We start from the raw sequence: 27,357 nt of genomic DNA, 5'->3' as shown, positions 1-27,357 counted from the left end.
TTTGCATTTGTGAAGAGAGGGAATCTTCTCAGACTTTTACCCTTCCATAAATTGGTCAGGCTGACACCTTTCATTCGGTTGGTGGTGCTACTGATACAGCGCCCGTATCACTCAGAGCTCTGAGCTTAATGTTTGCCATGAGTTAGAGAAACTGAGGGGGTTTTGTGTTTTATTTCTCTGTGTGTGTTTGGCTGAGCAGACTGAGCAGAGTAACCAGGATTATTTGGACTGGAAGCTTTCAAATTCCTGCACAGTGTGCATGGCACTGCTTTTCACACACAACATTCAGCCCACTCCAAGATTTAAATTAATTATTTGGGATCTGTTGGCTTGTGGCTTTTTCCTTACACTGATTCCTTACAGCACACATCTGTGAATACCAGGCTTCCTTTCCTTTTCCTTTCCTTTCCTTTCCTTTCCTTTCCTTTCCTTTCCTTTCCTTTCCTTTCCTTTCCTTTCCTTTCCTTTCCTTTCCTTTCCTTTCCTTTCCTTTCCTTTCCTTTCCTTTCCTTTCCTTTCCTTTCCTCCCTTTCCCCTTCCCCTTCCCCTTCCCCTTCCCCTTCCCCTTCCCTGTTAGGATTTCATGGGGAACAGCTGGGTGTGCTCTGGAGGTACTTCCAGGTACTTCCCTTCCAGGTACTGTGCAGCTCAACAAGAGCCAAGTCTCAGAAGTTTGAAACAAAACAAGAAGTTCCAAGTCCTCTGCCTGGTCCTGAAATGCTCCAAAAGTTGCTTTTTGTAAAGTCACTCAAATATTTCTTCAAACTCTTTTTACATCAGACTTCTCTGCTTGGGGTCTGGTTTATGGTACCTGGAGGTGTCAGTGCCAGGAATTGCTGTTGTTTGGCATTAGATTTTGCCAGCAGTGCAGTGTTAACAGGAGCCTGTGCCCACAGCCATTTAATCCAGCCTTGCAATTGCTTTTATTGAGGAAATGTTTCATTTGTGCTGTATTTTCTTATGGAAATTGAATTTAGAAGGGATAAGTTGTGCACCCCAAGATTGTTTTCATTTCCTTGTGGCTGTACCACAGTTATTTCCTTTCCTTGGGAAAAACAAAGCTCCAGGGGATGCAAAGTTTGAGGTGAGGTTGGCCAGGGATGGAGCTCTGGGACAGAGCAGGACATCACACATGCTCTGGAATGGGCTGTTTTCCCCAAACAACAACACAACAATTCCATCAACAGCTTGCCATAGTGGAGGCTCTGTGTGTGCTGAGCCCGATGCATCTGGGCTGGGCTGACCCTGCCATCTCTCCTTGGAGGAGCTGTGCTTTGCATTCCCACAGAGGTGTGCTGGCAGAGCCCTGGGCTTTGTGTTTGATCCCGTGGATGTCTCTTGGTGGTCAGAAGTCATAGATGGGAGTCAGGAACAGATTGTGCTCGTTTATTTTCTAGTTCTCTGTCCCTGGAGCACGTGTCCATGCAGGGCAGCACAGGGAGGTCACTCCTGTGCCCCGTGGAGTTGGGAATGGCCTGATCACCCCTTGGGACAAGCTTGCAGGAGGGATGGGATTGCTGAACCAGCCAGGCTGGGGCTCTGACTCCCCAGCTGTGGCACAGTTACTGAGCACAGGGACTTTCCAAGCTCCTCCTGTTTGTAACTTCCTACCCTTTGTAAGTCTGGTGGGAGAACAGCTTCCTGTGCCTGTGGCTGCTGGTTTGAGAGCCTCTGCTTAGTGCTGTGTTCTATGTTGTCTCCTGAAACCCCAGAGGAAGTTTTTGGAAGTTGTGTGCCCCCAAGGGAGAAGGATGTGAGGTTATCGTGGAAGCAAAAAAACCTGCAGGAAAGAAATCCATGAAGCCAATTTGGCAGTACCACTGTGTTTCTCCCATGTCTTCTCAAATGTCATTCCAAGTGACATAGATTCTGTGTCATAAAAAAAAATAAAATCCAGGCTTCACCCAGCTAGGGTGAGAAGCAGTTGTGAGCCCAGTGGCTTCAGTCCGTAAAGTTCAGCACTGTTAATCTGAAAACCAGATTTCCGTAGCCTGGAATCCAAGGAGTGTGGAAGTTTCTCAACACAGAGAGCTTTAGAGACAAAAGACAAACCCAGGAAATTCCAAGCAGAAACCCCACAGGTGGCAGTGGAGCCCACGGAGCAATCCAGGATGTTCTGTGCTCTGTGCCAATCCCCGGTGCCCGAGGCCCTGCTCTGCCTGCAGCCGCACGCAGGGGTACTCCTGCTTTGTTTTTAATAACCTCAGATATTTTAATTCCATGAAAACATTCTGTTTGCAGACACTCACAAGTTGTTTTTGCCTAATGGGGTCTCCAGTGGCTGCATCTAAGAAGTTTTTATAAATATTTTATCGCTTATGAAGATTGACCTTCTTACACATTTAGAGGAGATAAAAGGGTGAGACCACTTGAGAAAACATTTGCATCTTAATACGGGAAAATCTGAGGGAAGTGTCTCTGATAGAACTCTGAGATTTTGTGTCTCAACAAGCTTAGGCATCAAATAGATTTGGCTTAGGAGTTAAATGGACTCCAGCAGTGATACAGCTGTGGCCTGTGCTGGCAGCTCCTCCTGGCATCGGGGATTGAAAGGGGGATCTTTCCAAGTTGTGCATTTCTGACTGCACCTAGGTCAAGGTTACTCCTGATTTCATCTCAGAGAGGCACCAGCTGGATCCCCTGTGAGTTGTGTCTCAGAGAAGCTCTCCAGCAGCAGCATGGGGAGGGGAGAACCCTCCTGTCCAGAACAGCATGTGAGATTGGAAAGGGTAGAATTGGCAAGGAATTGCCTTGCCTTGCCTTTACCCTTTTCCTTTCCTTTCCTTTCCTTTCCTTTCCTTTCCTTTCCTTTCCTTTCCTTTCCTTTCCTTTCCTTTCCTTTCCTCTCCTCTCCTCTCCTCTCCTCTCCTCTCCTCTCCTCTCCTCTCCTTTCTCCTCTCCTTTCTCCTCTCCTCTCCTCTCCTCTCCTCTCCTCTCCTCTCCTCTCCTCTCCTCTCCTCTCCTCTCCTCTCCTCTCCTTTCTCCTCTCCTTTCTCCTCTCCTTTCTCCTTTCCTCCCCTTTCCCCTTTCCTCCCCTTTTCCCTTTCCTTTCCCTGCATGCAAGAGAAGTGTGGCACTGGGCAAGTGTTTTGCCTAGGTTCATATTTATTCTAGATTTCTCTCTTAGCTGATTAATATCCCTTAATGTGCCTTATCTTTTACCCTGTGGCTGATGGACCAGAGTGGACCTGTCCTGCCCCAGTCCCTGGAAATCTGAAAACCCAGCAGGTCAGATCTCAGATGCTGTGGTTGCAGTGGAGTTTTGCTGCCATCTCGAAGTGATGCCATTTCCCATACCTCTGGCAAGAGCTCAGGGAATGTGTATTTAAACAGCTGCAGCAGTATGTCCCACACCAGGAGCTCTATTTTTCCATGGGAGCCCAGCAGGCTCCTCTCAGTGTCCATACATTCCATCTGTGGATGCCACATCCCTGGAAGTGTCCAAGGCCACGCTGGGTGGAGCTCTGAGCAAGCTGGGACAGTGGAAGGTGTCCCTGCCCATGGCAGGGGGTGGAATGAGATGGGCTCTACAGTCCCTTCCCACCCACAGCATTCTGGGGTTCTATGATTTTAAAGTTATTCTCTGCAGGAGTTTTGATTTTGAAGGACTTCAAGGAGTGTCCCAGCTGTTCTCAGCTCTCTCAGAAGCACCAAGATGTGTAGCACTGGTGCATGACCTCACTGGATGCTTATATTAAAAGCACAATAACCAAACAGCCCAAAGGAGATGTGTTCTTGTGCTTGTGAGGCACAAATGGAGCCATTGCTTCATCCAGTACTTGTAAAGCACCCTGAGGGTCCTGCTGGGGCTGGGACCTGCCCTTTTCTCTAGCTGTTCATATTTATAAACCATGCTAGGATTTATTAGTCTTGAAGGTGAAGCTCAGATGAAGGGATGCTGACTGCTGAATAATCATCCTGCCATAGGAAGAAATTGTCTTGTGTGATTTGCAAGCTTAAAATAGTTCTAGAAGTAACTACAGGCAAAACACACATCCCACAAGCTCTTAAATTGACTCAGTGTGAATTCTTGCATAAAACCCAACCTCTGAGTACACCTTTGATTGGATGGGAATTGTGTGTGCTGGGAAAGGGATTTACTGTGGCCAGCTCTGGGGTTTCCCAGGAAAGAGGGAGCTGGAGCTGCTGGAGCCAGTCCAGAGAGGCCCTAGAGCTGCTCCAGGGCTGGAGCCAGGCTGGGAGAGCTGGGGGTGCTCACCTGGAGAGGAGAAGGCTCCAGGGAGAGCTCAGAGCCCCTGCCAGGGCCTGAAGGGGCTCCAGGAGAGCTGGAGAGGGACTGGGGACAAGGGATGGAGGGACAGGACACAGGGAATGGCTCCCACTGCCAGAGGGCAGGGATGGATGGGAGATTGGGAATTAGGAATTGTTCCCTGTGAGGGTGGGCAGGCCCTGGCACAGGGTGCCCACCCTGGATCCCTGGCAGTGCCCAAGGCCAGGCTGGACATTGGGGTTTGGAGCAATCTGGGGCAGTGGAAGGGAGTGAAATGGGATGGGCTTTAAGATCTCTTCCAAGCCAAACCATTCCCTGGGATTCCATCAGTCAATTTGACATCTATCCCTCCTATCCTCACACATTCCAGGGATGTTTTCTGTTGTACTGTGCTCAGTCCATGGGGAGAAAACAGGGTAGGACAGATCACAGAACCTCCTGAGCTGGAGGGACCCCCAGGATCACCCAGTCCCACCCCTGTCCCTGCCCAGACCCCCAACAATCCCACCCTGGGCATCCCCAAACCCTCCTGGAGCTCTGGCAGCCTCAGGCTGTGCCCATTCCCTGGGCAGCCTGGGCAGTGCCAGCACCCTCTGGGGGCAGAACCTTTCTCTAAATCCAAATTAAACCTCCCCTGGCCCAGCTCCAGCCATTCCCTCATGTGTCACTGGGAATCTCTTCATGGAGATGTTTCTCTGCTTTACTCCAGAGGTGCCTTGGAGTTTAATTCCAGCATCCAAACCCTCCCACACAATGGTATCTCACACTCTGTACAAAAGAGGCAGGGGAACCAGAGAAAGAGAATGCTTGGGTTGAGAGGATCCTTAAAGCTCAAAATCCAGCTGTGCTGGGAGAGCTGTGCCTGGGTCTCTGCTCACCCTGGTGCTGATGGTGGCTGAGTGTGGCCAGGCTGGCCCCTGGTGCTCCATGGACTGTCCAGGGATAATGTCCAACACTCCACATGGTTCAGATGAGGTGTGAGGGATTTACTCACACCCTGGGGAGCCTGGAGTAGTGACTGCATGGCATTACAGGAGGTGCATTTTCCTTTTTTCTCTTATCAAGCCCTGTTTGATTTTCTGTGTATTTTTCTGCTGCTTTTTGAGCACTGTGTTGGAGTTGTCAAAGGGGTGATTTAGAATAGCAGAGGAAAACAGGAGAGTCAGATAGAAAAATGCTCTTTAAACAGGGCTTTCCCGTCTTTACTTTGATCATTACTTTAGGATATTTATGCTTGGGTAAAGAAACCACACTGTGAAGAATGTTCTTTTTCTGCTCTGAAGCCACAGTTGAGGATAAGGCAGGAAAGCAGGAGAAGGTGGGAAGTGTGTGGGAGGATAATTAGTACATTTAGCAAGATAAAGCTGGAGTGAGGCAAAATAGGCCATATAAATAATTTATGCTGTCAGAGTAATTAGGTAGAAAACATTTCCCTATTTGAGAAGATTTGCCAACCTAAAATTTCAGATAGAATAAAGTCAAATCTTCACATGTATCAAAAGGCAGGTCTGGAAGATGTCCCATTACCAGACAAGCTGCTGTGAGGAATGGCCTGGGTAGTGAGAGTGAAGTGGGGCTTGGACCAGCAGGATAATTTAGAACTGCTGCAGGGACTGGCTGGTGGTGACTGGAGCTGAGAGATGTGGCCAAAGCTTTTCCTTATAGTGAGGCAGTATTTCAGAGTCTAATCAGCTTTTAATTTCTTCAGGATTTGTCCCAAGGATATTTGAGTCCTAGAATTATTGTTTTTTAATCAAACATGGCCATGTTTCACAGGGAAATGAGCGTCCTGCTCCTTGCCCTTGGCCACTAGACAGACTTGCCCCCACCGCACACATTCCATGGAGGTGCCGCTGCTCCTGGTTTGATTTGCTGAATTGCACCATCAGAAATTAACAGATATGAAAGTGTGGTGGTTTAGGAAGGGGGAAAAAAGTAATTCTTAATACTGTCAGGAAAAAGTTATCAGATGAAACAGTGCTTTGCAGGATTAATGGGCTTCTGCCATGGCCGAGTGTGAGCAGCAGCAATTCCCATTGCCTGTGTCTGGCTGCCTTCCCCAGGGATTTAACCTGAAATTCTGTCTTGGGAAAACGTGACAGCATCACCAGCTGTCCTTGGAACAGTGACACAACCTCTGGCAGGAAAAGCAGCAGCCTTCCCTCTGCCTTACAACTCCTGGCTGAAGCCTTGGTCAGCATTCCTGCCATCCCTTGTCTCCTGGAGACTCCTGCAGCTGTGAGCTCCTCATCCCACCTGGATCGTTGGATCACAGGGGAGAGGGTCTGCTAATGATGCTCAACTTGCTTGTACTTTATCTTACAATAACTGAGTTATATTCAGTATATAAATACATTTATACAGTATACATTTATTGTATTTTATACAGTTATACATTTATACAGTTATTTATACAGTTATACATTTATTGTATTTTATATTATGGGTATAGTTTATTATATGAATATCAAAATATTTATTATACAAGTAAAGCACTCATATTTATATGCATATATTTAGATACATACCACAATATAATTATATCTATTAGGTACCACAATATGATTATATCTATTAGGTGAATAATACTGTTGTAATTAATATTAAGTAATTAGTATTTTGCAGCATAGGGAAAGATCTGGAGGGAGCAGCTGTGTTTTGTTGTCCAGGTAGCTGGGCAGGGGCTCAGCCTGGAGCAAAGGAGGCTCAGGGGCCCTTGTGGCTCTGCACAGCTCCTGCCAGGAGGGCACAGCCGGGGGGATCGGGCTGTGCTCCAGGGAACAGGGACAGGAGCAGAGGGAACGGCCTCAAGTTGCTCTAGGGGAGGTTTAGCTTGGATATCAGGGAGAATTTCTTCCTGGAAAGGGCTGTCCAGCCCTGACACAGCTGCCTAGGGCCAGTGGTGGAGTCCACATCCCCAGGGGGATTTCAAATCCATGTGGATGTGATACTTGTGGACATGGGTCGTGGCAGTGCTGGAGGAATGGTTGGACTTCCATGATCTCATGCTTTTTCAACCTCAACGATTCTGTGATTCTCCATAATTCCTTTGACTGGCTGTGAAATGTATGAGAAACCCTCAGGGCAGGGCCAAGGACAGGCAGGTTTCTGTCACCCTCTGTGATAGATGCCAGAAACTCCTGTGTCAGCTCAGATTGGTGACGTTTGGATGTTTGTGGTTGTCCCAGTATTTTCCTGAGGAAGCTCCTGTTTGCTCCCTGTGGCTTGATCCTGTCCCAGCTCTGCACCAGCAGTGTCCCCAAAGCCTCTTGCAGGAGCCAGGCCCTGGTGTGCACCCCCAGCATCACCTCTGAGGTCTTGGCTCTCTGCTGGCTCCCAGCCAGGACATCATTGTCCAAGGAATTGAGATGGAACCTGGGAGGTGCTGTAAGGTCTGAAATCAGCTCCAGCAATTGTAGGAGTTATTTTACAGGGTTTTGCTGCTCTCTGGAGCGTTATTCCCTGGCTGTGTCCCAGTGTAGCTACACACTGACTTCACTCCTCTGACACGAGAGGGGGTCTCAGTTGGATTAGTTTAATTCAAGTATAAAAGTTTACACCATTGCCTGCACAGACAGATTTGGAGTTTGGGAAGGATTATCTGTTCCTCCTATTTGGAAACAAGATTATTTTCCTAGCTTACAGTTCTCATTAATTAATTGTCATCTAATTACTGAATGCCTCCCTCATTAAATTATAACCTTAACGCTGATTCTGTTGGGGAGTGGAATTTATTTGGGCTTTTTTATTTTCTTTTGTTTTCTCTTTCTTACATATTTTTATTTTATTGTGAGCTCTCTGCCGCAGCCCTGTGTTACTCACTTGCTGTGATGTGCATGAGTGAGATCAGTGCACTCATGGCTTTATGAAGCAGAAGTTGAAGTAAGTTCCACAGACAAATCAAATCCACACTCCCCAGGCTTCTCACAAATCACCCTGGGACCAGGAGAGCTGGATGATGGGGTTGACATCACTCAGGAAACAAGGAGATGAAAGTCAAAGCTGCTGAATGAGCTTCCTTTGACATCTGGGGCACCAGGTCTTACCTGGTCAGGATTTGGCTCATTGTTAGTAGCCAACAATCCCTGTCCTCTCAACAGATTTATGTAGTGCTTTTCCTGAGATGATTTTTCACAGCTTTTGCTATTTGTAAGAGGAGCACACAAAACCCTGCAGTGGTTGGAAGTAAAAAAAATGATTGCACAGATCTCAAGAGTTATCTTTTAATTATTTTTAATTCTGAATGTGCTGTATCATAACTCAGCCTCCTGCTTTGCTGTTCTTCCCTACAAGAGGAATGACCAATAAATTTTGCTCTGCAGGAGACCCCTGTAAAATTAGTCCCTTTATCACCCAGCTTGCCAGAGATGAGCCTCAGACATGAACTAGAAGCATTTCTAGGTTAAAGCTCCTTGTAGATGTGATCAGGCAAGTCTTGGCCAGCAAGCACTGCTCTTTTGGGCAAAAAGAGCCCAAAACTTGTGGTACGAGTTTGCTGGTGGAGGAAAAATTACCTGTGTGGAATTCATCATCAGTTCTCAGTGAGTGTGTGCAGGGTGAAGGCTCCCAGACTTGTCCCCAGCCATGTAAAGACAAATTGGAGCCATGCCTTGGCCTTGCTGCCCAGAGGAGCTGTGGCTGCCCCTGGAAATGCCCAAGGCCAGGTTGGAGCAGCCTGGGACTGTGGAAGGAGTCCCTGCCCAAGGAACCAGATGAGCTTTAAGGTCCCTTCCAACCCAGACCATTCTGGAATTCCCTAATTCTGTGATGTTTTCAAGACTCTGCATTATCCATACACACAAAGTATGGTGTGACTGATTTTGAGGTTTTCTTTGTGTATCATGAAATGCTACCAATGAAAAGTTTAGGATACTCTAAAGCCCATTTATAAAATTTGTCATATCCACTCATCCTAGCTATGCATATATATTCCAGCAATAAATGAACCTAATGGGATCTAATGCCTCATAATTGTTCATCAGGCTCAGGAGGTTTGACAGCCAGTTTCAATGTGAAGAAGGAACATTGCAGATTATATATTATAAAGTATATGCTGTTTAACTCTGATCACTTGCAATAAATGCTATTTACAGATTATTTACCTCAGGAAAACAGATTGGCACAGTTACAGGGATATCCACCAGGCCCTGCTGGCTGCTCTGTTCTTTAAGAACACAAAAATCAATGTCCCACTTTGGAGCCAACCAGATTCTGCCTGTGAGTCATGTTCAGAGTCCCGTAAGGTCAGGAGAGGCCTCTGCTTTGTGCTTGGATTTCAGATCAAGCCTGGGGGCAACTGTGCTTTCCAGGATGTTCTGTTTACAAGGAATGCAGCAGCAGGAAAAGCTTTTAAACATCAGGACATCCATGATTTTTGGGAGAGCTTTGGTGCATGTCTATTAACAAAGCAAAATACAAACTGAACTATTGGAATAAGATCCCAGTATCACCAGGTAGATTGTGCCTGGGCTCGTCTGAGCCTTGCTGCTGGGCCAAAGGCAGCAGCTGTGGCGTTTCACCTCACAGACACCTTTGCCTGGCTGGATGGTGCAGCTGGGCACTGAAACAAACCCAGGCTTGTAGAAACTCAGTTTACCTCAGGTGGAAGGGCTTCAGGCGAGGGTGAAGAGGAAAAGGAGAGGGATTCTGTCAGAGGGTTTAATCCAGAGTTTATTCCATGGTCACATCTGAATGTTGGTAACAGCTCCAACAGAATGCTGAGCACATGGCCCTGGCTGAATTTAGGCCCAGGGACAGGGGGAGGGGAAGGGACAGTGAGCACCAACCAGGTGGGAGGGGCAGGGTCTCAGGGGACGAGGGACACACAGACAGGCCAGTGACCCCAGGCCTGGGGGCATCCTTTGAACCTGACCAACCACACGAGGCCTTGCTGGAATGTTAAAACTGACTGACAGAACTCACTCAGCAAGGGGGCGAGGGGGAAGGGAGAGAGGTATTGCCACACCTGGGAAGGGACTGGGAAGTAAAACAGGCAATGAGCTCCCACTGCAACACTGAACCACGTGGGGACAGGGAACATGAGCAAATATTCATCTTTGGGGGCATTTTGCTGTGAGGACAGCTGGAGTGCAGGATAAACCCCAGAGATTTTCCTGTGTGAACAGTTTCTGTCTCGGTCTCGGTGACACGAGGCTGCCCAGTGTTAGCTGGTTTTACAGCTCTGCAGTCAGGGACAGGTGCATGGCCCGGGGCCAGCAGTGGCTGGAATGTCCCTCCTCCCCACGGTGACATTGTGTGAACAGGGCCTGAGGAGGGGCTGCCTGGGAGGTGTGAACCCCTGAGTGGGATCCCGAGGATGCTCCCCAGGCCTTGGGAAGGAGGATGGCTGTGCCCCAGTGCCCTGCTCACAGCTCCAGCTGATCCCTGCTCCTCCTGCGCTCTGTGCGGAGCCCGGCCTGCTGTGGGTGTGTGAGGGAGAGGGTGATGGATTCACCCCTGCCTTTCTCTTCCCCACGTTCTGCTGCACAGTCAGGCCCTGAGTTCCTTTCAGGGAGCTCTGCAGTTGCCTCTTGGTGATTTTGTTACCTGGCTGTTGTTTTTTTTTGGGCCTGTGGTGATGAGTTTTGCCACTGATACACTCAGTGAAGGGACGCCTGAAATTCCCTTGGGCTGGGGGGGTCCGTGTGCCCTCAGGGAAGATTAGGGGATGGAAAACTTTCTCCAGGAGTAGGAAACCCACATTTGCTTCATAGAATCTCAGAATTGGGTTGGGTTAGAAGAGCCCTTAAAGCTCATCCAGTCCCAACCTGTCCCAGGTTGCTCCCAGCCCTGCCCAGCCTGGCCTTGGGCACTGCCAGGGATCCAGGGGCAGCCCCAGCTGCTCTGGGCACCCTGTGCCAGGGCCTGCCCACCCTCACAGGGAACAATTCCCAATTCCCAGTATCCCATCCATCCCTGCCCTCTGCCAGTGGGAGCCATTCCCTGTGTCCTGTCCCTCCATCCCTGTCCCCAGTCCCTCTCCAGCTCTCCTGGAGCCCCTTTAGGCCCTGCAAGGGGCTCTGAGCTCTCCATGGATTCTTCTCCAGCTGAACAGCCCCAGCTTTCCCAGCCTTCTCCTCTCCAGGTGAGCACTTTCATTTCTCTCAGCCTTTTCTTACAGAAGGGCTGCTCCAGCCTTTGGATCATCTTTGTGACTCTGACCCAGAGCCCCTCATACCTGGCAAACATGGCAAATACCTACAGTGTGTGTGAGCCTTCCTTTACTGCATGCCTTGGGTTTCCTTTGGCCATCGTTTCAAAACTCAATAACACTTCAGATGTGACATTTGATAGCAAAAAATGATGATAAAGATGGGGGGAAGGTGCAATACAGAAGCAATGGTTGTGTTTAATCACATTAATGGCAGCAGCCCATGCTGGTAATAAATTGTACAGATCTAAAGACCTTCTCTGGACCAGGGATGTTGTTACTTACCTGTGTACAGCCATCAGGAAAGAAGTCAGAATCCCAGGAGCTGGGTTGGTGGAGGGAGAGGGCTGAATCCATGTGCAGTGGGACTTCCCTGCAGAGAGAAGGGAGATTCTGGCAGAGCAAAGTTAAACACATTCTAGGTGTCATGGTCATTTGTATGGAGAGAACTTTGCCTTCTTTGTCCCTTTTTTGTGAGATGTCTCTCACTACTCACTTCTGATTTTCACTTGCTTACATCCGTTACATACAGCAACTTGGGATTCTTCTCCTCAGCCTTTTTTTCATTTCTGCTTTCATTTGGTTCAGGATTTTTTTATTGCTCTTGACTAATTAGGATTTTTTACAGCCTTTTAAATTTTATGTACACATTTCCTTTATTTATTTGCTTTGCAAACAGTCTTAACTTACTTAGGATTATTTGTAATTTCTGCTCTCAGAGAAGATCATTAAACATTAGCCATTTTAGTGGGTTAACAGGGCCAGGAGTGGGATGCTCCAGGCTCAGTCCATGTGCAGGAATGTCTCCTCACTGCTCTCACACAAACACATCCTGATGATGCTCTTAATGCCTCTGGCTGTGATGAATGGTGCCATAAAACTTTGCTGGGGTGAATTGCTCGACAGCACTGAAATTGGGAGATATGTTTTATTATTTAATGTCTGCCTGAATGTATAAAATAAAAAACTAAAAACATGTGGGGAGGGGGTATGGAGAAGCTCTATGTTCTATATTCACTATCCATGAATATTTATAGAGATATTTTCAGTGAACAATTAATTTTGCAGACTTCTAAGCCGGAGGGTTTAATTCCTGCCTCGAACCGTTTGCCTCCCCGTAACTGTTTTATTTTTGAACCGTGTTTTTATTTTTAACGTGTCAGGTGAGGTTCCAGAACCCGGTGGCATTGCAGGGTCTGTGTGTGCTGAGTGTCCCCCTGGGGCAGCTCCAGCCAGACAAGGCCTTGCCTGATTGATTGCCTGGGGCTCAGCGTGTGTGGGAGCTGCTGTGGGTGCAGCCCCTGTGCTGCTCTGTGCCCTCACTGACTGCTGCTCTCTCCTCTCCCCCTCCCTCCCTGCAGCTCTCGCTCCCGGAGGAACAGAACGAAGTGACCAGGAATGGCTGTGAGTCCAAGGAGCTGGTGTACCTGGTGCAGATCTCCTGTCAGGTAAGTGCCCTGCTTTCTCTCCCCAGCCTGGCTTCCATTCTCTGTCCCACACAGCCCCAGAGTGTTGGGATGTGACACTTCCCTGTGCTGTGTCTGGGGTTTTTCACCCCTTCCCTGGCTCGGTCCCCCCGGGGTGCTGCCTGTGGTGCTGCCACCAGCACATTTTAGGAGAGAAGGATTGAGGGGAGAAAAAGGAGAAAAGTGTGAAGAAATAATCCTGACTGGTGGCCAGGGATGAGCCCAGAGATGGGAGTGGGTGTGCCCAGGCTGAGGTCACTCTGGGGGCAGCGTGGACACACCAGTGACCCCACCAGGGAGAACCCCAGCCACAGGTTTGTTACCTCAGTGTGCTGCCAGGAGCCTTGGTCTGCTCCCAGACACCTGGCGTGGAATTCTCATCTCAGGATGCTTTGGGCAGAGGAATCTGCTGCTCTGTGCCACGAATTCTTCATCTGCTGGTCTGTGTGCCTTTGTAGAATGCTGCCTAATGGCTGTGTTTGATATGCTCAGTGAGTCACCCTCTGTGGGAGATGCAGGGTGCTGGCAGGTTCAGTGGGAGTTACTGCCTGTGTTGGGTTGTTTTCCTGGGTTCAGGACAGCAGCTCTTTCCATGATTCACCTCAGCACCCCCCAGCATCCATCTCAGCAGTGAGTACACACTGCCAGGTGGGGAATTTGCAGGGTCCCTGCTCTGCTGCCTCAGCTCTGTGCTCAGAGTGGGGTGTTGTGAGAGCTGAGGAACACTGCATCCTGCATCCTGAGGAGCAGAGCATCCCACCTCTTGAGGAGCAGAGCCTCTTGCCTTGTTCTGGAGGTGGAGCCTGGCCAGGCTGAGCTCCAGCAGTGTTAATTCCAGCAGGAATTATAATAATAATAATATATTAATACAATAATTCCTCTCTGTGGGCAGCTGTCACATGTTCCTGTACATGTTTATGAACGTGCTCTCGGGAGAGGGAAGAGAGGCTCCAGGTGGACATCTTTCACATTTGCCAGTGTTTTGGCATTTTTTGGGACTGTTGTAACGCCCTGGAGCCAGTCTGGCCCCGAAGCAGCACTGCCCAGCCCAGCAGCCCGGGCTGACAGGCAGCACAGCAAACCCTGGGTGTGGGCACACGTCTGTGCCAGCCACAGCAGGGCAGAGCCTGGCAAAGGGATTTCAGGGGACTGTAGGAAATGGGAATGAATTTCAGTGTGTTTGGAGCCCTCACATTTGGGGTACGTTTGCAGTGCTCAGTGGAGGGATGAGCCCTGGATTATTCCCTGGCTGTTGCTGGTGAGCCTGGAGAACATGGCAGTTTTTCACTAGCTCCAGAGCACATCACTTCTGATCCTTCCCCCCCACCTGACTCCAGAGATTCACAGGGTGGCCCAGGTATATAACTGTGTGTCAGACCCTGCAGAGTGCCCCTGAGCAGGAGGGAGGCCCAGGAGCAGCAGAGAGCTGGCATGGGGATCAATGGAGGTGAGGCCTGACCCTGCTCCTCTGGTGCCTGGCTCCCACTCTCCAGTGCTTTGCTGGATGTGTCTGAGGGTACAGGCATGGATTTCATCTGGCTGGGGACAATGGGGGGAATTGTGTTAGCCTTGGCAAAGGGAATTGTAGCCACTCTGCACCAGGCCCAGCTCCTGAGAAATTCCCTTCCCTTCCCTTCCCTTCCCTTCCCTTCCCTTCCCTTCCCTTCCCTTCCCTTCCCAAACCTTCCCAAACCTTCCCAAACCTTCCCAAACTTTCCCAAACCTTCCCTTCCCAAACCTTCCCAAACCTTCCCTTCCCAAACCTTCCCTTCCCTTCCCAAACCTTCCCTTCCCTTCCCAAACCTTCCCTTCCCAAACCTTCCCTTCCCAAACCTTCCCAAACCTTCCCACTGAACTCAAATTCAAACCTTAGGATTTGGCCTCATCCATTGAAGGATGGTTGTAGAACCAGCCACCTTTGTCTCCCTGTCATCCTTCTTTACCTTTTTTCTTTTTATTTTTTATTTTCTTTTCTTTCCCTTTCCCCCTTTCCTTTCCTTTTCTTTCTCCTTTTTCTCTTCCTCTTTTCCTCTTTCCCCTTTCCTCCTTTCCTTCTTTCCTTTTTTCCTAATTCCCTTTTTTCTTTCTCCTTTTTCTCTTTCTTCTCTTTCTTCTTTCCCCTTTTCTTTTTTGCCCTTTCCCCCTCTTTCCTTTTTCTCTTTTTTCCCCTTACATTTCCTGTATTCTTTCCTCCCTTTTTTCTCTTTTTTTTCTATTCTCCTGTTCCCCCTAGCTGGCTGGAGCTTCTCCCTTCCCAGGCCTGTGAGCACCCTGTCCCACGTTCCTGCATGTCCCTGTCTCTCAGATCCAGAGGAAGCTGAGACATTTGTGACATTTGGATCCAATGACCAGGAAGGCATGGGAGGAACTGCACAGCTGAGCATCATTTCTGCCATGGAGATCCTCCAGCCCTGGCCTCTCCCTGTGCAGGGGGAGATTCCATTCCATCACCCTTGGACCCAGCAGTGTCTGTGTGGAGCTGGCTCCACAGGAGCATGGCATGGGAGGTGTGAAATAGCTCAGGGAGTGTTGGTGCAGTGGGGACACATTTTGGCAGGGTGCATCTGGCTTGGGCCAAAAATACTGAAGGGAGGAGGAAAAAAGGCTGAAAACCCAATTTGGCTTTCCTCACCCTTCGGATGTGGTTCCAGCACCGGTGTTTGGGCACTGCAGCAGCCTGAGCTGTGTCCTGGATTGTCAGATGGGCACAGCCTTGTGCCAGGGAGGCTGGATGCCATCAGTGTAAAAGCTCTGAATTGCTGTGGTTTGTTGCAGGAGCAGATAGCGAAGGGTGAGGGTGTTCCCATCCTGGCAGCTTTTGATTGCAGACTTGGAGAAATCAGTCACACCCCTGGGTCTGGGGGCCGCTCTGGGCTGGGCAGCCCCCTGTGCTGTGCCCATCAGGTGGCATTTGCTGGGCCATTCCCTCTGGGGAGGCAGCAAAGCAAAGCCCTGGAGCAGCAGAAATTTCAAACATCTCAGCCTTAGCTGGGTTTGGCAGGACACAGCTCCTTACACTGAGGGAATTCTATCCCACTCCTTCCCAGCTGTGAGTATCATTTTAGTGCTGTAAAGAGAATTAGTGCTTGATGCCTATTTTGCAAAACCTTTCCAGATAAGGTTTGAAAAAGCATTCTTTGGGAGGTGTATTTGAGCTGCAAGTCAGCTTGTGAAATCCAGGCTTTGTGCAAGGTTCAGAGGAGGGGTTAAGTCTCTGCTCAGCTTTTCTTCTACTTAAAAACCTAAAAAAATTAATCCAGTTTATTAGCTCTTAAGAAAAAGTGGGAATATATAGAGAGCTGTTTCAGAAAAGAGGAGAGATAGGATTCTTCTTTTGATTCCTCTCAACAAATTTAAACATGAGAACTAGGAAATGACAAAGGGAGGGAGTTAAATCCTATTGGGCAGAGACAATGATGGGAGGGTTTGGTTTGGGTTTTTTTTCAGCAATTCAGGTGGATTTTCCTTTTTTTCCAAGTAAGATTGCGCTGAACTTGCATTTCTAGAAGATAGATTTCAGGAGTTCTGTGAAAAGAGTGATATTAAAATAAAAGGGTGAAGTCCAGGAAGGGTGGTGTGAGGACTGCACCTGTGGACCCTCTGAACCTGGGGACAGGAATTGGGAATCCCTGTGGTTCCTGGAGGAGCCAGGGATGGCTGAGACCCCTGAGGAATCTGTGCTGTACCTGCTGCTGTGAAAGTCCTTGGACAGTGTTTGCAACCCTTGGGAGTTCCACAGGGATAAACAAAGAATTTACACAGTCTGAACCACATTTAAAAGGAGTTACTTTGTGTCTGGAGAATAAATCAGCACAATTCAGAGCCTGCAAAAGGGCTGGAATGGGCTAATCCAATCAGCTTGTAAGGAAGGCTGGAAATGGCCTTTTGCATGTTTTGGGGTTTGTTTGTGTGACATTACAGCAACTCCCTGTGTACTTACTTAAATATTACAGCAGAAAAATGCCCAGTCTCAGCTTTTGTTCTGAAAAATGAAACTTGTAAATGCTGTTTACCGTGTGAGATTTGTGATGTTGGAACAGCTCAAGCATCATTTTTGGTGACATTTGGAGTGGCAGGGGGAGAACAAGGACTGTCTGTGGAGATGTTCACATTCAGGGTTGGGGCTGGAACTTCCAGCCCTTCCCGAGGCTCTGGCTGCTCCTGTCCCTGCTCACAGGTGGATTGTTGGGACAGGAGTGACAGGCACTGCTCAGCAGGGATGTCAGGGCTGACACAGTCCCAGGGATTAAACAAGGCTGGCTGCTGTGATGGCAGCCCCTTTCCTGCTCCTCCTTCCCAGGGATAATGCCAGCAAAGGAAGCCTTTTTCTAAGGCTGTTCCCAGGGCAGGAATTCTCATGCTCCAGGCAGGGTTTTCTCCATTTTCCTGCTCCCATTTTCAGGCTGGCAGGAGCTGAGCCATTCCTGTGGCACGGGATGCCCAGTGCTGTGCCCTGCTCCCGTTCTCCCTTCCAGCAGGGGCTGTGTTTGCTCTGGTGGGTGCAAGCAGGTCCCTGGTGCCCAGAGGAGGACATTGCCCCAAACCTCAGCCCCTTGTCCCAGCTCTGCCCTGCAGGAGCTTTGAGCTGGGCACCTGCTGCTTGGAGAGCAGCATTTGCCAGGCTCTGAAGGCATCCCCACGTTCCCTGTGCAGTCAGGAGAGTGCAGGGGCACAGGGGAGGCCAGGAAAGGCAGGCTCCAAGGAGGAGGAGCAGGCTTATGGAGGAAGAGCAGGCTCCAAGGAGGAAGAGCAGGCTTATGGAGGAAGAGCAGGCTCTATGGAGGAGGAGCAGGCTCCAAGGAGGAGGAACAGGCTCTGAGGAGGAGGAACAGGCTCCAAGGAGAAGGAGCAGGCTCTGAGGAGGAAGAGCAGGCTTATGGAGGAAGAGCAGGCTCTGAGGAGGAAGAGCAGGCTCCAAGGAGAAGGAGCAGGCTCTGAGGAGGAGGAGCAGGCTTATGGAGGAAGAGCAGGCTCTGAGGAGGAAGAGCAGGCTCCGAGGAGGAGGAGCAGGCTCCGAGGAGGAGGAGCAGGCTCCGAGGAGGAAGAGCAGGCTCCGAGGAGGAGGAGCAGGCTCCGAGGAGGAGGAGCAGGCTCCGAGGAGGAGGAGCAGGCTCCGAGGAGGAGGAGCAGGCTCCGAGGAGGAGGAGCAGGCTCCGAGGAGGAGGAGCAGGCTCCGAGGAGGAAGAGCAGGCTCCGAGGAGGAGGAGCAGGCTCCGAGGAGGAGGAGCAGGCTCCGAGGAGGAAGAGCAGGCTCCGAGGAGAAGGAGCAGGCTCCGAGGAGGAAGAGCAGGCTCCGAGGAGGAAGAGCAGGCTCTATGGAGGAAGAGCAGGCTCTGAGGAGGAGGAGCAGGCTCCGAGGAGGAGGAGCAGGCTCCGAGGAGGAAGAGCAGGCTCCGAGGAGAAGGAGCAGGCTCCGAGGAGGAAGAGCAGGCTCCGAGGAGGAAGAGCAGGCTCTATGGAGGAGGAGCAGGCTCTGAGGAGGAGGAGCAGGCTCTGAGGAGGAAGAGCAGGCTCTATGGAGGAAGAGCAGGCTCTGAGGAGGAGGAGCAGGCTCTGAGGAGGAGGAGCAGGCTCTATGGAGGAAGAGCAGGCTCTGAGGAGGAGGAGCAGGCTCTATGGAGGAAGAGCAGGCTCTGAGGAGGAAGAGCAGGCTCTATGGAGGAAGAGCAGGCTCTGAGGAGGAGGAGCAGGCTCTATGGAGGAAGAGCAGGCTCTGAGGAGGAGGAGCAGGCTCTATGGAGGAAGAGCAGGCTCTGAGGAGGAAGAGCAGGCTCTATGGAGGAAGAGCAGGCTCTATGGAGGAGCAGCAGGCAGGACTCCCCTCCTGGGTGGTTTCTGGGGAGGAGAGAGTGCAAGATCTTCCCACAGGGGCAATGTCTGAGTCAGAGGAGCACCAGCTCAAATGTGGTTTGCTGGTTCTGGCTGCCTGGGATAGTCCAGGCTGGAACCACAAATTGCTTGCAGGAGGTTTTTGAGTCAAACATTCAAAATATGGTTGGGTTCTTTGTCTTCTTTATTAGTAGTTTCTGATTGAAACTCAAACACCTGGAGAACAGGAACTGAGTAAGTGCTGCTTTGCTCCTGTGAAAAGCTCTTTAAGCTGATGACTGAAGGACAGGTTCTAACTCACAGGTATTAATTCTTCTGTGTGCTTTATATACATATAGAAACACAGAGAGGGGAAAGCTTTCATGTATTTATTAAAGAGATACATTTATGTGGAGCATCCGGGTAGATCCTAACCAGTGCAAAATCTGTTTTCAGAATGTGTGTTAGCCCCCTTTTCCATGTTTATCTAGGATTTTCTGCCTTGATTTAGGATTTTACTAAACAAACCAGAAGCAGTTAATGGATGCTTTCATTAAACAGCAAATTTTGCCATGATGCAGCCTCCTGTCCCTACCTGTGTGTCCCCCCACCTGGTCAGGGCCAGGCTGTGTGTGCTCAAGGCTCAGAAAAGCTCCTCTGCTTTCAGATGCATTAAAATTCTGGTCATCATCATCATGACCTTTCCCCTGCCTTGTTTTTTGTTCTTCTTTTCTGCCTCTTGGCACCACTTGCCTGAAGGTGACCAGGGAAATGAGACTTCCCCTGACAGGTTGTGCACGAGTTTGGTGCCTCACGTGTACAGGTGTTTGGAGGTGGAATCATGGAATGTGTGAGCTGGAAAAGAACTTCAGGCCCATCCAGTTCTAGCCCCTGCCATGGGCAGGGACACCTTGCATTAAACCAGGTTGTTCCTCTGGGTAACCAGTCCTGGGTATTTTGTAAATCCACAAAACCCTTTCAAAATCTGCCCACATGCCTTTCTGGCTTGTGTATTTCTTACCCATCCTTCCAGATGTTCACACATGTTGAAACCTCTGTCCTAAGCTTTTCTGGGGTGTTGAGGGCTGTTTCACATCAGAAAAGCAAGCAGCAGAATTCCTGGTTTGCCCCCTGCTAATCCATCACTGCAGTGCTGTGCTCCGGTGGATCTGAGGTCACACACTGTGTGCCTCCTGCTCCCAGCAGCTGTAAATAAAAGCAAAGTGACAGTGGGAATGAGAATTAATCAAGAGTGCCTGGAGATGGCAGGCAGCCTGCAGGGTGCTCTGGGCTGTGCTCAGACCTCAGGAGATCCCAAAGCCAAGGTGGAGGGGCTTTGAAACACCTGGCTCTGGTCCAGGCTTTGGGGAAGTAAACTGCCAGCTCTAGGGGTTGAATTACATCTGAACTGCTTAATTAACATCATTACTCTGGAGCTGGCATGGTAACATAAAGGATAAATTCATTTACTAATTGGGATAGTAGCTGTTAAGGACAAGGGTTTGACTGGCTGGTGCTCAGAGATTTCCTGCAGGAATGGGTAGGGCAGCACTCCCATCCAGCAGGATTAACCCTGGGCTCTGCTGTGTCCTGTTCTGAAAGCACATTCACCATCCTCTTTGCTCAGCCTGGGGTTTTGGCCTGTGATCCTTAACTCTCACACAGAGCCACGGAGTCCTTGAGGCTGGAAAAGCCCTCCCAGACCATCAAGCCCACCCTGTGTCTGCTCCCACCTTGTCAGCAGCCCAGAGTACTGAGTGCCACATCCAGGCCTGCGTGAGACACTCCAGGAACCTCCCTGGGCAGCCCCTTCTGTGGGATCTCAGCACAACATTCCTGATGTGCAGAGTCACCGAGATAACCCTTGGGGGGCTCGGAGGTCCTGGAACGTTGCCAGAAGTGTTTGGTGGCTGGACTTTGATCCTGCATGGGAAACGACACCTGTATGAGGATGGGAGGGTCTCACAGGGATAAATGGTGAAGGGATAGATTAATTATAGTGTGAAACACAGGGTTTAGAATTTCGGTACAGGGGGGTTCTAGGGAGACAAGATGGAGGAATTAGGGCGTGTCCTGTCCTCCTCCTTCTTCTTGTTCATCCATCTTCGGTGGTGATGGTGGCACTTTGAGATTGGTTCTTACTGAATGTGCACGTGTCAATAAGGGTGAAAGGTATTGGGGAGAAAAGGTAAATATCTTATACGTAGTTTTGGGTATAAAGATAAGTGACCGCCCCGAGGGCAGTCAGGGTGCTCATGGCTGACGTGCTGTGCGGACCTCTGTCGGGCCGGGAGAAAATATTGCAGATAAGAATTAATAAACAACACTGAAGACTGAAAAACCTGAAGACTCCTTTGGAGCGCGGGCTGCCCCAAGGGCATCCAGAGCCTTTCCAGGCCATCAAAACAGCCGAGAACGGGACACCCTTCCAGCTTTTACAGGGTGAAATTCCTCCTGGTGTCCAAGCTTCACCTCCCCTGGCACAGCTTGGGGCTGTTTCCTGTTTGCACATGTCACCATGGCAGTGCCAGGTCTGGCAAAAGGGATTTTTGTCCCTCCAGGAGCAGCCTGCACTGTCCCAGCTGCACCCTGGGGCTCTGGGCATCCCTTCCCTGCTGCTGGGGCAGATTCACTGCTCACATCCATCCACTGCTCATGAGACATGAAAAATTACTGCCACCCTTCAACTTTGGTCTTTAATTGCTCCATTCGTGGCTCTCTTCAGATTTTTTTTTGCTCTATTTAATTATTTAAACGTTTATTGTGACAGAAATGGGGTCAGCTCTTTGTTTTCTTAGCTCTGGATGCATGAGATGCAAAACCGGGGTTGTAGCTGTGTGTGGATTTTGAATGGAATAATTAATTTATAATAAATTTCTGACATTGCAAAAAGAAAAACTGTTGTGGAACTGTTGCTGCTAAAGCACATTTTCTCAGCAGGTGCAAATGTAGGTGTACTTCAAGCTGTCCCCTCAGCATGCCAGGGACAGAGGCTTTTGTGCTCAAATTCCAGTGGAGAAATGCTCAGGAATGTATTTGAGGGGAGGTGTTGATGGGGAAGGAAGGGATCTGGAAATAACCTCCTCAAGCAAGACAAGAGGCTCCCAGTCCATCAGAGCTGCATGAGGCTGAGCTGCTGGGCATTCTTGTCAAAGGGAATGGCAGTGATACACAACAACCTCAGGGGGTTTCCCTGGTGGAAAGCCCCAGCTGGAGGGGAGGGCCAGGCCCTGCTCTAGGGAGGGATGATGAGGGAGAGGGAGATCCTTTGTCAGGATAAGTGCAGTGTCAGTGGAAGTGCTGTCCTGGGAGGGGTTTTGTGAGCAGCAGAGGCTCTCACAATCCCATGGCTGTTTGTTAATGTCGTGTCCTTTGCCTGCAGACAGAAAAGCAGCCCAGAATTAGAGAGCAGACTGAGCTCTGGCACTGAGGGCCCCTGCAGAAAGCCTTGGGCACTGGGATGGACCTTGGCACGGCTCCTGACACTCATGTGGTGCTTTGGAGACAAGGCTGGGCCTGGCCACAAATTGAAGGGGACACTGGGGCTGTTCTGATGAGACACCAAGTCATCCACACAACTGAGCAGTGCAAATGCTTTGCAGAGGAGCCCTTTGCCTACAATTCACTTGTTTTACAGCTTTTCCAAGAGCAAGGCTTGGTTCAAGTCCAGAATGGGAGGAGGACTGTGGGGATATTCCTTCCTGCCTTGATGTGTGTTCCTTATGGGGAGGTTTGCCATTGTCAGTATGTGTTTACCTGGGGAAGGTGACAGGGCTTTGGGACAAACCATCTAAAGCTGCTTCATCCACTGCCATGCTGTGCAAGGCCGCAGAGCTGTCTGGGCACCAGCTGATGCTGGAGGCTGAGGGGGCAGCAGACACAGCCCAGGGGAGCAGCTGGGACACAGCCTCAGGGTGGGTGAAGTTCACAGACCTGGGAACAGCATCTGCACTTCCAAATGACAGACTCACTGCACATCAGATGGAGAGCAGGCAGGGCAGGAAAGGATGGTTTCAAAAAGGCTCTCTCAAGGCACAGAAACCACATCATAATAAACAGTGTGTGTGTAAAGGCAGAATCATTGACTTATGGAGTCATTTAGGATGGAAAAAACCTCCAAAATCTTGGAGTTTAACCTTTGCCACAGCTCTGCCAAGCCACCACCAATCCCTGTCCCCAAGTGCCACATCAACACAGTTGTTTTAGCTCTTCAGGGACTGTGACTCCACCCACCACTGCTCTGGGCAGCCTCTGCCAGGTCTTGACAACCTTTTCCATTAAAAAAAATCCAACTTAATATCCAATCTAACCCTCCTTAGGGCATCTTGTCCTAAAGGTACTCCGGTGGTAAATCAGAGATGCAGCATTTTCGTTATTTGTAGCAAATATTTACTGGCACAGAGCCAGGTGCCAAAATACACAATCACAACAGTTTCTGAAGTTCTGTCCTACCAGTGACACTGAGTGCATGTGGGTTATTGAACTGGTACTCTGATGATAATTTGTAATTGAGCTGTCTGGGTAATAGGAGGGCTGAGAGTGCTGCTGTTGCACTCAGTAAATAGAGGTGCTTTGCCAGACCCTGTGTCACTTTACAAATAAGTTTTGTTTAGAGGAGTCAATCACAGAATTCTCAGGGGAAACCTGATTTGAGCTTGTTCCCTAAATTGTGGGGGCTTTCCCAGAGTTCCAGAGCAGGTTTGGGCCCCAGGTTTGTGAAATGCACGGAGCAGGTATTGGTTGTCGCTCTGAATTGTGTCACTGTGAGGATGTGCCACAGGCTGGGGCATGGAGGCATCAGAAATAAACACAGACTGTATTTGCCAAGACCTTAGAGCAGGTTTGACACCAAGGGCTCAGATTTTGACAGATGAGGATTTTCTGTTTTCTAAATGGTGCATTTTAAAGTCATCTGTGGGTTAAAAACTGTGCTTTTATTTCAGACGTTGTGGTTCAGGTTTTGAAAAGCCGCCATCAGGGATATTAGATATTGAGGATGTTCTGTCTTAAATATTTCATCTCCTGGGCCTTGGCACCACTTTTCACTCTTTCTTCATAAAACTGATGGCTGCAGCTGCCAGAAAAGCAGATGATTTTCCATTTTGACTCCAGCTTTGTTCACAAAACCTCCCCATAAGTGCTTCTGTTTCTTGTGCTTTCAGAATAATGTTTCACCCTTCCTTGAGGCTTGATCAGCTGCATCTCTAACACAGATTTTTTTTTTCCCTGGGAATACTCATGGTTTTTATCTCTAACCTTGCCCAGAGGCATTTCTTACCCTGTTAGTGATATTTTCCAAGCACTGGTAGTGTTGCTTCGTTCTGGGGTGTCAGGATGAATGGGGCTGGAAGGGAGCAGTGGCAGATACAGCAGGGTTTTGTTATTTCTGTGCTCCTGAGTGCCTGCTGTTTGTAAATGATACCATGGATGTCTGACCTGTGGCATAGCAGGCCTAACGGGGTCATGGGGGTGTTTAAATAGTTTTTTGGGTTTGGACCTACAAAAAAATCTCTTTTCTCGCTGGCAGTTTGTGTTTACAAGAATATGGTTCTGTTCTCTGATCTCATATATATATATATATATATATATATATATATATATACATACATACATGCAAACATATATACAAGCCAGCTGTTTGCTGCCATGGCCTGCCTGAGAAATGAGATTTAAGAAAATTGAGATCTCTGTCTGCCAAATCTGCTGTAGGTGACCTCAAGCAAGGAATTCAGGAAGTTTTGGAAATAGGAAACCAAAGGAATGGCTTCCCACTGGCAGAGGGCAGGGATGGATGGGAGATTGGGAATTGGGAATTGTTCCCTGTGAGGGTGGGCAGGCCCTGGCACAGGGTGCCCAGAGCAGCTGGGGCTGCCCCTGGATCCCTGGCAGTGCCCAAGGCCAGGCTGGATGGGGCTGGAGCAGCCTGGGACAGGGGAAGGTGTCCCTGCCCATGGCAGGGGTGGAACTGGATGGGCTTTAAGGTCCCTCCCAACCCAAGCCATCCTGGCATTCTCTGATTTTCTTTTCTTTTTTTTAGCAACCTCAGGCAAGTAATTTTAAAGGTTTTTTGTTTGTTTTGCTCCAAAGGCCAGTGGTGGCTGCTGGTTTGATGGAACCTTCCCCTGTGGTTGAGTGCAGAGCAGTTCATGGCACATTTGGGCTGTGGGGTGAGGAGGGAGTTGTGTTTAATGCCTGCAAGGTCCATACAGTCATGTGTAGCTGTACATACACCCCCTCACTGCCCTGCTACACGGAGGATGGTGGAATTTCAGCTCCCTGAGCTCTGCTCTGTGGCTCTGAAGGGTTTTGTTTGTGGCTCCAAGCTCTCATGTCACGACTGTAATGTTCTGAAGTGCAGGAAAGCAGCCCCCCATGCTGTGCCCACCCTCCTCTCACCCCTGACCCACTGCTCCATGGTGGAATTTTGCTGAAGAGATGATGGATATGGAAGTGTTTAAATTACAGCATGGCAGGAGAGCAGGAATGCCACTCACATGTCGAGGGCTGTAAATCCCGGGTCGAGTTCAAGGTCTGTCAGGCTGCCATTCAGAAATGGGCTGGTTTTGGGAGGAAAAATGGCTCTTAGGGTTTCAGGCACTCTGTCTGTGTTGGGTTGTGTTGCTGGGCTCTTACTCCTCTGTACCTGTACAAAAGCACTCATCCCCAAAGCCTGAGCCAGGCATTTACCCACTCCTGGCAAAGCTGCTCCTCTGAGGGACACAGGAACCACTGGGCTCGTGGCTGTGTCCCCTTCTCCCCCAGAGAACCACACACCCCTGAGGAGTGATTCCCAAGCAGTGAGGACAGACAGGGTGACACTGCTGTCCCTCAGACCCAGCCCTGTGTCCCCACGTGTGCTCTGGGGGCTCCTGTCTGTAACTGGAATCCAGCAGCACAAGGAAGTCTCATTTTTAGGGGAGAAAAGCTGCAGTGGTTTCCATTAAAATATATTTTTTCCTAGTGACTGCAATTAATTGATAATAAATTGATAATTAATGCTGAGAGATTAATTTATGCTGTGGAATAAGACTAATAAGGGTTCACCACATAAATATACCAAATTTTCTCCTCTGCCTTGTGCTTCGTCCATTTGTATTTTCCCTCCATCTTGTGCTTGTTCCTCCCTCGTGTCCATGAGCTGTGATTCCAGGTGGAGTGCTGAAGTTTTAGTGTTTCATTCAGAAATAAAGTGCTTTTATGTTGCCTTAGTGCAAAGTCCCTTTAAGTTTTAAAGATTTATAATTTCCTTCAAGTTAGAATAACACACCAGAAGTCATGGAATCACTTTGGTAAACAAATGTAAGTGTAGATAAAGCGACCTAAGGCACCAGCTACAAACACTTCCTGGGTGAACTCCCTGGGATGGATTTTATCCATCCTGCTTTCTGTTTTGACTAAATCTCTAAACCATTTTCTGCTGTGACTTGAAACAGGAAAGGGCTGAAGGGTCAGGCTGGAAAAACATACAGAGCCCGAGCCCCAGACAGCTGTAAGAGTCACCCATGGCAGAGTTAACCTGCCCTGCTGCATGCTGCTGCTTTTCCAGCCATTTAATCTCTGGTGTTTTCTTACTGAGGGGTCAAACTGAAGTGACTTTTGCCTTATACTTTCATCTCATTTTCTGCTCTTGCTCTCCATGTGGGCTGCAAGGTTCAGGAGAGCATCCATGTGTTCTCTCTGAGGAAATCAGCATTTGAACCAGAAGAGAAAGGTCTATCCCTGTCTTAAAATAAATAAATCCCAAGTGCTGTAGAGCAAACCCAGTCAGGCTGAGGGACAGGAAGGCTGTGTGTGCTGGAGCTCAGTGGCAGCCAGGCTGGCTTGGGGAGGGATTGATGGACAGGGTGGCATCCTGCCTGCTGGCTTGGAGACAGATCCAGCTGCAAACAGGAGTTTTTCTTACGTAGCAAGAAGATCTGTGAATCTTTAATACAAGATTCTAGTGTGTAAGCTTTGTGAATGGATGGCACCACAAATCCTGGCAGCAGCTGGAGCTCTCTGGCAGGCTGGGTGCCCTGGGTGTTGCTCAGGGCACAGCAGGAAGAGTTTTCTGCCAGATGCTGAGTGGGAACAGTTAAACCCACATACAAATATTCCACTATGGAAGTGACCCGGTACTTAGGGGAGCCCCAGTTAGAAAAGAGCATGCATGATTCTTATACTGCTAATTGAAGAGTTAGAAAAAGAGCATGCATGATTCTTGTACTGCTAATTGAAGAGTTAGAAAAAGAGCATGCATGATTCTTGTACTGCTAATTGAAGAGTTAGAAAAAGAGCATGCATGATTCTTGTACTGATAATTGAAGAGTTGAAGGGATGATGGAGCAAAGTGGGCTTTGGCTGGGGGAATGAAACTGCAGGGAATGGTTTGAAATTGCTTCCTCTCAGATTTGCAGTGGATAATGTCTGTCTGTTGGTAATGAAGCCATCCCTGAGCTGCAGGAATCAGGATGGGAGGAATGGCAGTGGGAGTGACACCGCTGCTCGAGTGCCACAGGACTGAGCTGAGCTCAGGGGAGTAGGAAACTTCTCCAGGCTGTGGCTGCTCATTGTCCTCCGCAGGCCATTTGTTCAGCAGAGCTGAAAGTGTTCCCTGTGGAGCTGGGCCCTGGCTCCCTGTCCCTCCCCATCCCCTCCCGTGCCAAGGGAAGCCTGGAGCGTCTCTGGTCTGTGATCTTGCAGTGCTGGTGCCACTGAGGGAG

General features: G+C 49.3%; 1 protein-coding gene across 3 annotated transcripts in view; it reads left to right on the top strand.

Moving 5' to 3' along the window:
• ARHGAP32 (Rho GTPase activating protein 32) overlaps positions 1-27,357 on the top strand; it is a 247,179-nt gene that overhangs the window by 133,112 nt on the left and 86,710 nt on the right. For all 3 annotated transcript variants that reach the window (XM_054292846.1, XM_054292844.1, XM_054292845.1), the window contains one exon: positions 12,743-12,829. In XM_054292846.1, the coding sequence (XP_054148821.1) occupies positions 12,743-12,829 (87 nt within the window). The remainder of the gene's footprint in view (positions 1-12,742; positions 12,830-27,357) is intronic.

Source organism: Melozone crissalis, unplaced genomic scaffold (assembly GCF_028551555.1).
Source record: "Melozone crissalis strain CALT ecotype California unplaced genomic scaffold, PUWL_Pcris_2 ptg000120l_1, whole genome shotgun sequence".
NCBI classification, from domain to species: Eukaryota; Metazoa; Chordata; class Aves; order Passeriformes; family Passerellidae; genus Melozone; species Melozone crissalis.
Note: the sequence above shows the minus strand (reverse complement) of the source record. Positions and strands in the feature narration are given on the sequence as shown.